This window comes from Cyprinus carpio, chromosome B17, assembly GCF_018340385.1.
Source record: "Cyprinus carpio isolate SPL01 chromosome B17, ASM1834038v1, whole genome shotgun sequence".
NCBI classification, from domain to species: Eukaryota; Metazoa; Chordata; class Actinopteri; order Cypriniformes; family Cyprinidae; genus Cyprinus; species Cyprinus carpio.
In genome coordinates, this window is record NC_056613.1 from 5,689,794 (window position 1) to 5,705,525 (window position 15,732).

Genomic DNA, 15,732 nt, shown 5'->3' on the forward strand with positions numbered 1-15,732 from the left:
ACAGACAGACAGACAGATAGATAGGGTTAGATGAGTCATGTAACCCTCTTTGTAATTGTTAACATTTTCATGTTACTGTAATTTAATTAAACATTTTTCTCAGTAACTGTGACTGATTACAGTTACATTTATTTTGAAATTATGCAATTATGTTACATGTAACCAGTTACTCCCCAACACTGGGCACAAGTCAATAAAAACTATGATTTAGAAAGTAAGTGATTTTAGCTCCTACACTCAGTGTAAAATTACATAAACCCATGTTACAATATTAACTGAAATGTTTCTGTCTTTGTGTTACCTCCCAAAAATCTGATTTTGAATCAGTCTGACACATTATAAAAATAATTCTGTCAGTAAAAGACAAATTCACCTGTAAAAGCACCTGTTAACTAATCAGCTGATATGAGACTATTATTATAAAACATTATTTTCATATGTAATTTTATTGTTATGTTTTTTAATGTGAAACAAATAGAAACAAATAATAAGAAAGAATGAGAACGAGGTGTAAAGAGGTTTACTCCAGAGCATACTACAGTGTGTTTTCTTATAAGAATCACACCATGAAAGAGTCTTGCATGCAATAGAATTCTTAGAGTTTACATACACATCAAAATCTCTCCTGAAAACAAAAAAAATGAAGGAGTTTTATTTGAAAATTTACATTCATGAATATAAAATTTGGCAAGAAATGCATTTATGTCTTTCATATACACGCGTCATTGCAGCAGAGACGCGCTGTCGCGGGCGCGTGTGACGCTTCTCAGCTTTCTGGGATTTGTAGTTCTCGCGCCGCGTTCACGCATTCGCTCCACCGGTGGAAAAACTACATATCACAGACTTCCGAGAAACAATAAAGTTTGGCGACGCACGGGGCGCTGGTCATTCTGGTGAAGTGTCAGAGTCCGTGATACAGCGGATCTCTCTCACAGCTCCATCATCGGCTCTTTGCGTTTCATCGCGGCGAGAAATGTCTGACGGTGGCGGAGGAGAGGACGGCGGCGGGATGGAGGTCTCTGCCGCTGTGCAAACGGTAGCGGACGCGTCGGTTTTGCAGAAACACATCCGTAAGCTGGTGCCGCTGCTGCTGGAAGATGGTGGCGACGCGCCCGCTTCTCTCGAGAGCGCGCTGGAGGAGAAGAGCGCGCTGGAGCAGATGAGGAAGTTCCTCTCGGATCCTCAGATTCACTCGATCCTGGTGGAGCGCGGCGCGCTGAAAGGTGACAACACTCCGTTAAACGGACATTAACACCGAGTCCTAACGACAAGCAATTTGGCTGTCAACACCAGACGCGACGCGACAGAATCAATCAAATATCACAGCCAATCAGAAGCGTGTGTGGGCGGAGCCTCTGCACTCACAACGAAATGGATCTAATTCTTAAATATTAAACCTTTTTAACATTATTAAATGTACATACTAAGTGACTGATACCATCTTTGTTATGGAATACACTTGGTTGGTTCATATTGAGTTCACAGTTTTAACGTATATCTTTGCTTTAATTTATGTTGTTGCTTTCAGTATGGCTACAAGGTCAAGCCAAATGATATTTAAACTCCAATTAGACACGTTTAGCTTTGAATAAAGCATATAATCTGTACCTGAGACTATCACTGTCATGTAGTTCGTATGTTGTTGTTCCAGCCGCGACGTCGCGAATATAGAAGTTTCGCGTCGCCGTCGCGGCTGATGAGGACGAAACCTCAGATTAACACGGAAAAGATAGCTTTGATCGCATGATTAATCTCAGGATGACATGCAGACAGTGTTTGGGTGCGGTTTTGCTCTGACTGTCATCGATGTGCTTATGTTTTATTGCATAGAATTGTCGCAGGCATTGTGTAGCCCCGCCCTGTTTGAGTCGCTATACCAAGTGTGCAGATTAAACTTCACCAGTATGTTCAGAAACGGGTGTAAAGAGACCGAATCTGCGGTGATAAATGATCGCTGCGCGTTCAGGGCGTGTCTGCTGCACTGCAGACCAGTGACGTCACGACACTTTTATTTCAGGAGTCCATGACTGTCATGACGAGCGAGACACAAACAATGCTCTCTCTAGTGTGAATGTGTTCAGGTAATAACACAAACTCCAGCAGCTGATCATGTTTATCATCACATGCTCCTCTTCTCTTCTTGTGTTGGGTTCACATCAGACGATGAAATAAAGACCAGCTGTTTGTTGTTGTTCTGCAGAGGATGTAGGAGATGAAGGTGAGGAGGAGCGCGAGTGCATTTCCTACAGCATCAGCATCGACATCCATTACGGGCTCAAATCAAACAGGTAACGAACACCTGGGCGTTATTCAGATCTGCCCACACAGTGATGTAGACGTGGGGCGTGTTTAAACCACACGTTTCAGGAGGGCGAGTCTCAACTTTTATAAAGAATATCTCTTTGGGTTTGAGACTTTAGTCTTTGTAACTTTAGGGATCTTATCTATTCCCCAACAGCTTGTAACACTCCAAAGAGAAAGGAACAGTTGAAATCGCATCATTTCACCCCTTAAAATGGCAAAATGAATGTTTGGAAATATTTCCTACTGACACACTACAGCAAGAAACAGCTGGTTAAAATGGCAAATTTGTTTTTTGGAAACCTGATCTTCCAGCCTGGCGCTGATCAAGCGGACTGGAGTGATCGACGCGGACAAACCCATCTCCACTCAGGTGCGAGTTCTGACTCTGAGCGAAGACTCTCCGTACGAGACGCTGCAATCCTTCATCAGCAATGCTGTGTCTCCGTACTTCAAGTCCTACATCCGAGAGTCTGGCAAAGCCGACAGGTAAGGTCCGCTCGGAGCGTCAGAGAGAGAGTAACTGAGAGACGTGAGGAGGGTTTATGTGTGTGTGCGCAGGGATGGGGATAAGATGGCCCCTTCGGTGGAGAAGAAGATCGCGGAGCTGGAGATGGGCTTACTGCACCTGCAGCAGAACATCGAGATCCCCGAGATCAGCCTGCTCATACACCCCATCATCACCAACATGGCCAAGCAGTGCTACGAGCGTGGAGACAAGCCCAAGGTCACAGACTTCGGGGATAAAGTGGAGGATCCCAGCTTCCTGAACCAGCTGCAGTCTGGAGTCAACCGCTGGATCCGGGAGATACAGAAGGTTTGAGACTCAGATGAACATGTTCTGTTACAGAGTCAGTGTGTGTCTGTGGCAAACATGAGTTGGTGTCAGTATCTCATTATCTTCACGCTGTCTCGTAGAAGAGCCTAGACAACACTTTATCATTTTATGCAGGTAGTCTTTAAACTGTAACTTGAGTGTTTACTCTTGTCCTTCTGCATTATTAAAACACTGTTTTCCTGTTTAATACTGTAAAGCTGCTTTGACACCGAATTGCGTATTTTTGCGTATTATTAATCTCTGAATAAAACTGAGCTGTTTTTTTCTCCATGTTATCAGACTGTATGAGCCACAAACACCTGATGCAGCAAATATGATGCAAAACATAAAACACATGCATGTCTTATTTCTGTTTTCATTCAAGGTTTAATGAATTGTTCGATTTCAGAAATTTAGGTTTCTCAGCCCTGATGATTCTCTCACTGTGTCAAGCTCGTTTGCAGTGTTTTTACTTGTATATCTGGTGCAGGGTTTCAGGTTTGTGTGCTGTTGGTTTCAGGTGACTAAACTGGACCGAGACCCGGCGTCTGGAACGGCTCTGCAGGAGATCAGCTTCTGGCTGAACCTGGAGCGAGCCCTGAACCGCATCCAGGAGAAGAGAGAGAGTCCGGAGGTGCTGCTGACGCTCGACATCCTCAAACACGGCAAACGCTTCCACGCCACGGTCAGCTTCGACACAGACACGGGGTGAGCCGTCCGTACGAGAGCCACCTTACGCTGTTATTCCATGACGTTTGTGACCGGTCTGCTGTTTCTCTCAGGCCTGAAGCAGGCGGTGGAGACGGTGAACGACTACAATCCTCTGATGAAGGACTTTCCCCTCAATGATCTCCTGTCCGAGCCACGGAGCTCGACAAGATCCGGCAGGCGCTGGTGGCCATTTTCACTCACCTGCGCAAGATCCGAAACACAAAGTACCCCATCCAGCGTGCGCTGCGTCTGGTGGAGGCCATCTCCAGAGACCTGAGCTCTCAGCTGCTCAAAGTGCTGGGCACACGCAAGCTCATGCACGTAGCGTACGAGGAGTTTGAGAAGGTAGGGCTGATGAGACGACACTCACTCCTCCTGCAGTGACACACACGCAGCTCACACCTCACGCTCTCCTTCCTCCGCAGGTGATGGTGGCGTGTTTCGAGGTCTTCCAGACGTGGGAGGACGAGTACGAGAAGCTGCAGGTGCTCCTGAGGGACATTGTGAAGAGGAAGAGGGAGGAGAATCTGAAGATGGTGTGGCGTCTCAGTCCGGCGCACCGGAAGCTCCAGGCCCGCTTGGACCACATGCGGCGCTTCAGACGGCAGCACGAGCAGCTGAGAGCCGTCATCGTTCGTGTGCTCAGACCTCAGGTACGACTCCGACGGCTTCTGGATGCTGTGAAGCTCTGGTCTGTCATTCTATTGACCGATCAAAGATGAAGTGTTTCCTGACGAGCATCAGATTGAGTTTGAGACACAGACCGGACTGACATAAGTTTTAGTTCATATTGATACGTGACCCAGGAGCACAAAACCAGTCATAAGGCTCCATTTTATGAAACTGAGATTTATACGTCAAGCTGAATAAATAATCTCTCCATTGATGTATGGTTTGTTAGGAGGACAATATTTGTCTGAGATACAACTATTTGAAAATCTGGAATCTGAGGGAGCAAAAAAATCTAAATATTGAGAAAATCATCTTTAAAGTTGTTCAAATGAAGTTCTTATCAATGCATATTACTAATCAAAAATTAAGTTTTGATATATTTACGGTAGGAAATGTACAAAATATCTTCATGGAACATGATCTTTACTTAATATCCTAATGATTTTTGTCATAAAAGAAAATTTGTCTATTGCTACAAATATACCTGTGCTGCTTACGACTGCTTCTCTGCTGCAGGGACAGATAGATGATTATTACCATACAGCTACAGACGTGAACAGGACAAACCTCAAATTGGGTTTAAGAGTCTTTAAAGCTCCATTCACACTGTCAGTTCAAATCTGATTATTTGTGCATACTATTGGAAATTTAAGTGATTGACAGTCTGCACTTTGTATTGCAACTCTTCAGATCCAATTTATAATATCTTCATTGATTTCTGTGGCATTGATGTTGCATTAGTGTGCTGACATAAAAAAAATAACATCTACAGAGTTTGTGTTACAGATGTTCTTTATTATTCGATTTATGAGGCATGAATTAGTGTGATTAAATTATACAGAGTTTGTGTTACAGATGTTCTTTATTATTCGATTTATGAGGCACATAATTTCACCACATAAATATGGTGATTAAAGTTTTTGAAATTTGTGGCAGAATGGCAGCAGCTGTGTTTGAATGAAAGAGAGAGAGCGAGTCTGCGATACCAGGATGACATCATTACATAATTGTACACATAATATTGAATTGAGTTCTAATATTTTATTATTAGCTAACTAAACACAAAGCTTCCGAGCGTATAGAGCCGACTGCAGTGACCCGGTTATTAACAATAGCTTGCAGTCTGGTGACTGACCAATCAGAATAGAGTATTCCACAGAGCAAAAGCTAATAAAGTCTTTGCGTCTCTCCAGGTGTCCGCCGTGCCCCAGCATGCTCAGGGAAAGACGGCCGAGCCCGACGATATGAAGGTGGCCGAGGTGCTCTTTGATGCCGCAGACGTCAACGCCATCGAGGAAGTCAATCTGGCCTACGAGAACGTGAAGGAAGTGGACGGACTGGACGTCTCGAAGGAGGGAGTGGAGGCCTGGGAAGCGGCCATGAAGCGCTACGACGAGCGGATCGACCCGCGTGGAGACACGCATCACGGCACGCCTGCGCGACCAGCTGGGCACCGCCAAGAACGCCAACGAGATGTTCCGCATCTTCTCCCACCGCTTCAACGCCCTGTTCGTGTGCGGCCGCACATCCGCGGAGCCATCCGAGAGTACCAGACGCAGCTCATCCAGCGCGTCAAAGACGACATCGAGGCTCTGCACGACAAGTTCAAGGTGCAGTATCCTCAGAGCCAGTCGTGCAAGATGAGCCACGTGCGAGACCTGCCCCCCGTCTCCGGCTCCATCATCTGGGCCAAGCAGATCGACCGGCAGCTGACGGCCTACATGAAGCGCGTGGAAGACGTCCTCGGCAAGGGCTGGGAGAACCACGTGGAGGGTCTGAAGCTCAAGCAGGACGGAGACAGCTTCCGCGCCAAGCTCAACACGCAGGAGATCTTCGACGACTGGGCGAGGAAGGTGCAGCAGCGCAACCTGGGCGTGTCCGGCCGCATCTTCACCATCGAGAACACGCGCGCCCGCGGACGCACCGGCACCGTGCTCAAGCTCAAGGTCAACTTCCTGCCCGAGATCATCACGCTCTCCAAAGAGGTGCGCAACCTGAAGTGGCTGAGCTTCCGCGTGCCGCTGGCCATCGTCAACAAAGCACATCAGGCCAATCAGCTGTACCCCTTCGCCATCTCGCTCATCGAGAGCGTCCGCACCTACGAGCGCACCTGCGAGAAGGTGGAGGAGAGGATGTCCATCTCGCTGCTGGTGGCCGGCCTGAAGAAGGAGGTGCAGGCGCTCATCACCGAGGGCATCTCTCTGGTCTGGGAGTCCTACAAACTCGACCCGTACGTCCAGCGTCTGGCCGAAACCGTCTTCAACTTCCAAGAAAAGGTGTGTGCCGCTCGCGGTGATTTCAGCGTCACTAAATGAGGTCATAAATACACTAACAACATCTCCAGAACTGCTCTGAGGTCACTTAACTTCATTTGAGTAAAACTAGCGTCTCATCACATACACACAGCAGTTTAAAAGTATGCACGGCAAACCGGTAAAATAAAAGCTCGGTTTAACTTGAAAACATTGTGGCAGAAATATATTCCTCTACTGCTACTACTGTGGAAAAATTTGTAAAATTTAATTTAAGGAATAACACCATATTTATTTATTAAAGTTTTTAAATTTAACTAGAAAATACATTTAAATAAAAATAAATACATTTGTTTCATACCTTTATTTGATAACCAGAAAAATGTTAATATACATCACAGAATTTCATACAGCTATTGTAAGTTTTTGTTAAAGTTTTTCAGCTATTGTAAGAATTAGACATGCTATTTTTGAATTTGTTAAAAACCATGAGGTGTGAAAAAATAAAACATTTCAAAGGGCTGACCCTAAACATGTCATATTTGTTAAACTTTTAATAAACTGATGTTAATATGTTAAAATATTAGACATGCAATTAATAATTCAATTTAACCACTAAAAGGGAGGAAAATTAAAATGGAAAAAAATAGAATCCAGAAAAATAAAAACAGAATTTGGAAAAAAATAAAACTTTCACTTTTCAGTCCTATGTTACTTTCATCATTGAACAATAGTCATCCAAAAGCAGGGAGTTTTCCTGTTACTTACTAAAGGAAATTGACCAAGCTTTGGATGGACAGATTTAACGAGTGAAGTTAGGGCTGCGTGATAATATTGAAGTAGTTAATCATGATTATTGTCATGCTCAGTTTTTTTTTTTTTTTTTTTTTTACATTTCTTCAGAGTTTTTGGTCTTTGACAAACATAAATCAAGAGAAGGTCAGCTCACACTGTGGCAGATTTAGGAACAGCACAAATAACTGCGTGGAAGAAAACACTAGATGAATATCTGCGTAGAGCTCGCTCATCTCTAACTTACATGTTTTTATATCATCAATCCTGTCTCTGTAGTGCAGAGAGACTGGGGATATGAAGTAAAATACAGCAATTTATGAAAATAGCTCTGAATGGGGATTTAAATTCCTGAAATCTGGCTCATTATCAGTGCAAATGCCAAATTAAAATGAAACATTTCGGGGTAAATAACCAGCAGACTTTTATGCTTAATAAACTGAGAGAAGCAGAAATTGTGATCATGATTAAAGATTTATTGTGGAGCCTGACCTACAAGTATTTAAGCTTATTTAAGATAATTAATATTCACTTTTTCACTGCAGCTGGTGATCATAGACCAGTCGCCGTTTGGTGATGCAAAAGGAAAGCATCCGTTTTTATGTTAAGCGTTGTAGCCAGTTTCCTAATTTATGCTTATAGTATATTTTAATATTGATACTTTTTGTGTAAACCTACCTTGTTCAGTCAGGCCTGTTTAAAAACAGTTTTCTGTTCATTTGATTCACCAGCCTGCGGTGTTTTGTCATTGTTTAAATCCGTGTGCAGTGGCCGGGGGCTGATAATGACAGAAGCGGCTGATGAAAGCTTAATTGGAACTAATAATCCGTGTCAACCCGTCAAAATGGTTAAGAAACATAGATTCGGTTGTGTGTGTCCATGATTCGGTGTAGGTGTGTGTGGTGTTTACAGTCCGGCTGAGGAGAGATGTGAATGTTTGTGTGTGTTTCTCTCTTAGGTGGATGATCTTCTTCTGATCGAGGAGAAGATTGATCTGGAGGTGCGCTCGCTGGAAACCTGCATGTACGAGCATAAGATGTTCACGGAGATCCTCAACCGCATCCAGAAGGCTGTGGACGACCTGAACCTGCACTCGTACTCCAACCTGCCCATCTGGGTCAATAAACTGGACATCGAGGTGAGTCCAGCTGGACAGGAGCGCAGGGGACACGTGTGTCCGGAGAGTGGTGTTTGATCAGATGTGGTCGTGTTTCCTCCGTAGATCGAGCGCATCCTCGGGGTGCGTCTGCAGGCGGGTCTCAAAGCCTGGACGCAGGTTCTCAGGGGACAGATGGAGGACAGGGCTGATGTGGACATGGACACTGAGGCTCCTCAAGTCAGTCACAAGCCCGGAGGAGAACCCAAGATTAAGGCAAGACGCCGTGCTGTAGTTCTGAGTCTGTCTGCGTTGAGGATTCGTTACTTCACACTGAAACGTTTTCTTCGTCCAAACAGAATGTCATCCATGAATTGAGGATCACGAACCAGGTGATCTATCTGAACCCGCCGATCGAAGACTGCCGCTACAGGCTTTACCAGGAGATGTTTGCTTGGAAGATGGTCATTCTGTCTCTACCCAGAATCCAGAGTCAGAGATATCAGGTCTGTGTTTGTGTTTGCTCTGAATTTGTCTTCAGTTTTCAGCTCCTTTAAAGGGACAGTACACCCAAAAATGATCATTCTGCTGTTCCAAACCTGGAGCCTAAGGGCTGGGTAAAAAAAACAATCATTGATTTCTTGATGGTAATTGATTCTTATTTTTACAAAATTATATTGATTCTTAAATCCCAAGAATTGATTAGTCTAGCCTGTTTACAGTTAATGAATGGAACATTGTAGTGCGCCTCCCATCCAATAAATCACAATGAGCTTTGTTACTTTCGATATGAAAAACAGTCTGAGTCTTATCATTTAATCTTATTTAAATTCAAGTAATAAATGCTGCTGTTTGATGTGGAGTGAGAGATCGCTGCATGGAGCTCGCGTGATCTGGTCATCTCCTCCGCTTTAATACAAGTTACAGCACAAAATAAACATGAATAAACATCTGAAGGTACATTAAAATAAAGAGTACGACTTACTGAAATCTGTATCCTGTCAAATGTAATCACACAATCAGTGTTTCAACCACGGAAAGATGTCGATATAACGGCTTGTGAACAAAATGTAGTGTAATATCACATTTATGTGAAAAAAAAAAAAAAAGCCTTTGGTGACCATAAACTGGTTAGTCAGGTATAGAGGTCGACCGATTGGCATGTAAACATTTCGTCGGCGTGGAAGTTCTTTATTGTGAGTTAAACAGACACAAAGTTTGCTATTTGTAATATAATATTGACTGTTTTTTCGCTGACGAAGTTTCAATTAAAGCCACAGCAGAAATGTTTTGTGTCTGAGCAACACAGCAGTGTTTCGATACTGAATGAATCCACAATTTCTGAATGAATCAGCCGTTTGAATGAATGACTCGCTCATTAAAACATCGTCTGGTGGTTTGGTTTCATATTATGTATTGTATTTTTCTCCACATTTTTAACGTGCATGTTCAAAAATATTTAAAACATTGATCTTACTAAATTATTGTCTTTAACGTTTGCTCTTCCCGCAGGTCGGCGTTCACTATGAGCTATCAGAAGAGGAGAAGTTCTACAGGAACGCTCTGACCAGGATGCCTGACGGTCCGTCTGCGCTGGAGGAAGCTTATAACGCAGTGAAGGAGATCGTCTCCGAGGTGGAGCAGTACGTCAAGGTAACGTCTTTCTCTCGGAGTGAGCGAGGAACCGTATTCAGACGCGGGACTGACTGTGTTTGCTCCGTCAGGTGTGGCTCCAGTACCAGTGTCTGTGGGACATGCAGCCCGAGAACATCTACAACCGTCTGGGAGAAGACCTCAACAAGTGGCAGGCGCTGCTCGTGCAGATCCGCAAAGCTCGAGGCACGTTTGACAACGCAGAGACCAGGAAGGAGTTCGGGCCGGCCATCATCGACTACGGCAAGGTCAGGAGGGAGCCGCTCGCGGTTCGGTCATGAGGTGTGTCTCCACCACTGATCACGCTGAAGTGTCTCTGTTAATGTCTCGTTTAGGTTCAGTCCAAGGTGAATCTGAAGTACGACTCGTGGCACAAGGAGGTGCTCAGCAAGTTTGGACAGATGTTGGGCAACAACATGCAGGACTTCCACTCACAGATCTCCAAGGTGTGCGCCGAGCTCTCGCTGAAGGGACAGGTCATGTTTGTTTGCTCAAGTGAATGTTCTGAACTGTTCTGTGACTCTCACAGTCTCGTCAAGAGCTGGAGCAGCATTCGGTGGATACGGCGAGCACCTCTGATGCTGTGACCTTCATCACGTACGTGCAGGCGCTCAAACGCAAGATCAAACAGTTTGAGAAGCAAGTGGATGTGAGTACAGTCTACGTCTTAAACACGATTCTCTGCAGGAGATGTTATTAAAGTGTCTGGTCCTCTGCAGCTGTTCCGCAACGGCCAGCGTCTGCTGGAGAAGCAGCGCTTCCAGTTCCCTCCCTCCTGGCTGTACATCGATAACATCGAGGGCGAGTGGGGCGCCTTCAGCGACATCATGAAGCGCAAAGACACGGCCATCCAGCAGCAGGTGGCCAACCTCCAGATGAAGATCGTGCAGGAGGACCGCGCCGTGGAGAACCGCACCACAGACCTGCTGTCGGACTGGGAGAAGACCAAACCCGTCGCAGTACGTGTCTGGAGACGTCTGAGAGAGATCTGAGCCGCTGATGTTTGCGGCTCTCTTTCAGTGTTTGTCTGCTTGCTGTCGCTGCAGGGCAGTCTGCGTCCAGAGGAGGCGCTGCAGTCGCTCACCATCTACGAGGGCAAGTTCGGCCGCCTGAAGGACGACAGAGAGAAGTGTGCGAAGGCCAAAGAGGCGCTGGAGCTGACGGACACGGGTCTGCTGAGCAGCAGCGAGGAGAGAGTGCAGGTGTGACACCGCTTTAGATCTCGTTCATAACACAGACGCTTCTAAAGAGGTTTTAGAGAGACACAAACCAACTAACAATCACTGAGTTCATAAGATTCTATAGATGTTTGAGCTGTCGATGAACCCTGACTGCTGGATATCATTATTCTTTCCCCATTTGATAAATCACAGTACATTAAGTCTTTAAGATTTCTTGAAATTTCTAATATGACACAATGTGCTGATTTGAATCAGCACATATTTGTATCGATGTTCAACCAGCTCACGGTGCATCGTTACATCCCTAATGGATTGAGATTGAAATCTACAGACTCAAATAGATCAATTGCAATAAAATGAACAGTTAAATGTGTATTTTGGATGTTTTCTTTCCACTAGTCGTGATATGAAGACGTGATATGGAAGAAAAACAGAGCTCAGAACTGTCCAGTGCATGAAAACACGCTGGGTTCAGATAGCTAAATATTGAATTTTTCAGTTTTCTCACACATCTTTCTGAGATCACACTTTGTTGAAGACCCTCTTCTGCTCGTGGTGCTCTTGTTAACGCGTGTCGTGTCCGTGTTGTTGGTCAGGTGGCTCTGGAGGAGCTGCAGGATCTGAAGGGTGTGTGGTCGGAGCTGTCGAAGGTCTGGGAGCAGATCGATCAGATGAAGGAGCAGCCGTGGGTCTCTGTGCAGCCGCGTAAGGTGAGAGACACGCCTGCCGTCTCCTGCGACTCGCTCCTGAGCCTGGCTTTCACTGAGTCAGTGTTCTTTCTTCTGTGCAGCTGCGCCAGAGTCTGGACGCTCTCCTCAACCAGCTGAAGAACTTCCCCGCACGTCTGCGGCAGTACGCCTCCTATGAGTACGTGCAGAGACTGCTCAAGGGGTACATGAAGGTGAGCCGGTCCTGCGTTACCCCCGCTGAGGATGCTGGGATAGAGTCAGAGAAGCAGCTAAACCGTTCCCTGTGTCCTCTTCAGGTGAACATGCTGGTGATCGAGCTGAAGTCGGAGGCGCTGAAGGACCGGCACTGGAAGCAGCTGATGAAGCGTCTACATGTGAACTGGGTTCTGTCCGAGCTGACTCTGGGTCAGATCTGGGACGTAGACCTGCAGAAGAACGAGATGGTGGTGAAGGACGTGCTGCTGGTGGCGCAGGGAGAGATGGCTCTCGAGGAGTTCCTCAAGCAGGTCTGAATCACGTGTGTGTGTGTGTGTGTGTGTGTGTGTGTGTGTGTGTGTTAAAGATGTGTGTTCAAACGCTCTTTCCTCTTCACTGCAGATTCGTGAAGTCTGGAACTCGTACGAGCTCGACCTCGTCAACTATCAGAACAAGTGCCGCCTGATTCGTGGATGGGACGATCTGTTCAATAAAGTCAAGGAGCACATCAACAGCGTGTCTGCCATGAAGCTCTCGCCCTACTACAAGGTACAGACGAGAACGAGAGAAAGCGTGTGTTAGAGAGAAGCGTGTGTGTCCCAGCAGTGTCCCTCTGTTCTCGCAGGTGTTCGAGGAGGACGCTCTGAGCTGGGAGGACAAACTCAACCGCATCATGGCTCTGTTTGACGTCTGATCGACGTGCAGCGCCGCTGGGTTTACCTGGAAGGCATTTTCACAGGAAGTGCTGACATCAAACACCTGCTTCCTGTGGAGACGCAGCGCTTCCAGAAGGTCAGCGGCTGACTGCATTACATCAGTGTGCTGAAGAACACGCAGGCTTGGGGCTTTAACATGTGTGACTCGTTTGATTTCACAGCATCAGCACAGAGTTTCTGGCCCTGATGAAGAAGGTGACCAAGTCTCCTCTGGTCATGGACGTCCTGAACATTCAGGGGGTTCAGAGGTCACTGGAGAGACTCGCTGACCTGCTGGGAAAGATCCAGAAAGCCCTGGGAGAATATCTGGAGAGGGAGCGCTCGTCTTTCCCCAGGTCAGACAGTTTCAGCTTTACGATATAAACCATCCAGCGTCTGTTAAACATGAGAGCCGATGGGAATGTGTGGGAAATCCAGGAAGTGGGCGTGTTTTTAGTCTTGTTTAGATCTTTGTTAGTCCTTTACACATGATGTTAACCAATGATATTTGAAAGATTTGTAGTTTTTGCAGTATTATAATGAAAATGAGTTTTAAAATCTGGTGTTTAGTTGGTAAAATAATTGCAGGCCTTATTTCTGTACTCGTATCATCACGGTTGTCTAAACACTCATTTCTGATTCCCGCAGGTTCTACTTTGTTGGTGATGAAGATCTGCTTGGAGATCATCGGCAACAGTAAGAATGTGGCCAAACTGCAGAAACACTTCAAGAAAATGTTCGCTGGAGTTTCGAGCATCCTGCTGAACGAAGACAACACGGAGGTGCTGGGCATCTCGTCCCGAGAGGGAGAGGAGGTACGGCTCGTCCCCAGAGAGACACGAACTTCTGTTAGATGTTTGTTTGGCCAAAAACTAACAGTCACTGATGCAAACTCCGTTTCAGCTGTAGAGCAGCTCTGCAGAAGTGTCATCATTCAGATCGATCCAGTCCTCGTCTGACAGCGTCAGTGCTGTTAAATCAGTAATATGAGTGATGTCTTAGTGTGGGATTCTCTTGTTGCTCAGGTGCTCTATAAGACGCCGGTGTCCCTCACCAAGCACCCGAAGATCAACGAGTGGCTGACGCTGGTGGAGCGTGAGATGCGGGTGACGCTGGCCAAGCTGCTGGCCGAGTCCGTCACGGAGGTGGGCGCCTTCAACAAGGGCACGGGCATCGACCTGAGCACCTACCTCAACTGGATCGACCGATACCAGGTGACCCGTCGTCCTCCCAGACTGACCCAGTGTCTGTACACTGTACACGTGTTCGTGAGTGCTTAACCTCCGTCTCTGGTGTGTAGGGGCAGATGTTGTTGTTGTGTACACAGATATAGTGTTGTGTGAGAGTGTGGAGCGCTCTGACCACCATCAACGGAGGGGACGACATGGGTCCGCTGCAGGCCGTGCTGACCAACGTGGAGGCGACGCTCAACCTGCTGGCCGACACGGTTCTGATGGAGCAGCCGCCGCTGCGCAGGAGGAAGCTGGAGCACCTGGTGAGGACAAACACAGCAATGCCAGGCTTTCTGCGGGTTTAAATCAGAAGGAAGTCTTCAAATCATAAGTCACGGCATCACTGCAGACTGCATCTTCCTCAGTATTTTTGCGTTGTTTTCTAATATAAAATATCTAAACATCCTTAAATCAAGATACATTTGCTTGAAGTTAAAATTGAAGGCATTAAGTCTTGTTTTCTGAGAAATTGAACACAATTAAGTTTCTGCTTAAAACAAAAAACATCTGGCAGGTGGGGTCAGAAAAGATGTTTTTCATTTGAATTAATAGGTTTCTCTGAGCCCACCTTCACATTTACATTAAAAAAACCATATGGTGTTGACGTTACTTGGTCTTAAATCCTTCTGATGCACACACACAGACACAGATATTCACTCTTGAATCATGAGATCTGCAGACGTGTTCGTGACTCGTGTGTTTTTCATTCGTAGATCACGGAGTTGGTGCACCAGAGAGCCGTGAGCAGAACTCTGACTCAGTCAAGAACAAGATCAGACAACACCCAAGTCGCCTTCGAGTGGCCTCAGCCAGATGGCGTGCTTCGTTTTCTTAATTCCGAGGCCGAACCCCCCAAGCAGACCGACGTCCTCCCAGCAGCTCTCCACAATGTTCAGATGGCCAACGCCAAGTTCAACTACGGCTTTCGAGTACCTGGGTGTGCAGGACAAGCTGGTGCAGACGCCCTGACCGACCGACGCCTCTGCTACCTGACCATGACGCAGGCGCTGGAGGCCCGGTCTGGGAGGATCGCTCCCCTTCGGTCAGTCACAGACCGCCTCCTCCTGGACATGGGTTTCCACCGGTCCGCCCTTTAAAGTCTTATATTTAGCGTTGGGTCAAAGAAGAAATAAGAAATTCTTAATTATAATTTCAAGAGGTTATTAAGTTTTGGTGGATGGAAAGACCAAAATTTGTCAATATAGGCTTAATGGTGACATTAAACTATATTAAAGGCTATGAAGTCCGCTGCTATGCTGCTTTGTGTTGCTGCCGTACCAGGGAACGGTTATATTTTTATATTCCATAATTAACATTCCATCTCTATTTGACCCCTAACTCTAACAATCCTCTCGATTCTAATTATACTTCTTAAAACTGCCCTGTGTACTGCGTCACAACTAACTGAGATTTATAATACCACCTGCATATTATTACTCTTTGGTT

At 46.0% G+C, this 15,732-nt stretch overlaps 1 protein-coding gene across 1 annotated transcript; it reads left to right on the forward strand.

Moving 5' to 3' along the window:
* Nucleotides 1-871: 871 nt before the first annotated feature.
* On the forward strand, nucleotides 872-15,383 carry LOC122140246 (cytoplasmic dynein 1 heavy chain 1-like). The gene is given in 32 exon segments (XM_042743100.1): nucleotides 872-1,223; nucleotides 2,201-2,288; nucleotides 2,617-2,790; nucleotides 2,863-3,118; nucleotides 3,639-3,826; nucleotides 3,902-3,977; nucleotides 3,980-4,174; nucleotides 4,255-4,482; nucleotides 5,695-5,907; nucleotides 5,909-6,013; nucleotides 6,016-6,777; nucleotides 8,504-8,683; nucleotides 8,768-8,917; nucleotides 9,001-9,147; nucleotides 10,154-10,294; nucleotides 10,366-10,542; nucleotides 10,630-10,740; nucleotides 10,824-10,943; nucleotides 11,014-11,253; nucleotides 11,341-11,496; nucleotides 12,072-12,185; nucleotides 12,266-12,376; nucleotides 12,461-12,670; nucleotides 12,762-12,908; nucleotides 12,985-13,048; nucleotides 13,051-13,148; nucleotides 13,235-13,410; nucleotides 13,703-13,730; nucleotides 13,732-13,869; nucleotides 14,080-14,268; nucleotides 14,355-14,549; nucleotides 15,000-15,383. Coding segments are annotated over 32 exon segments (5,811 nt in total). The 5' UTR covers nucleotides 872-973.
* The last annotated feature ends 349 nt before the right edge of the window (nucleotides 15,384-15,732 follow it).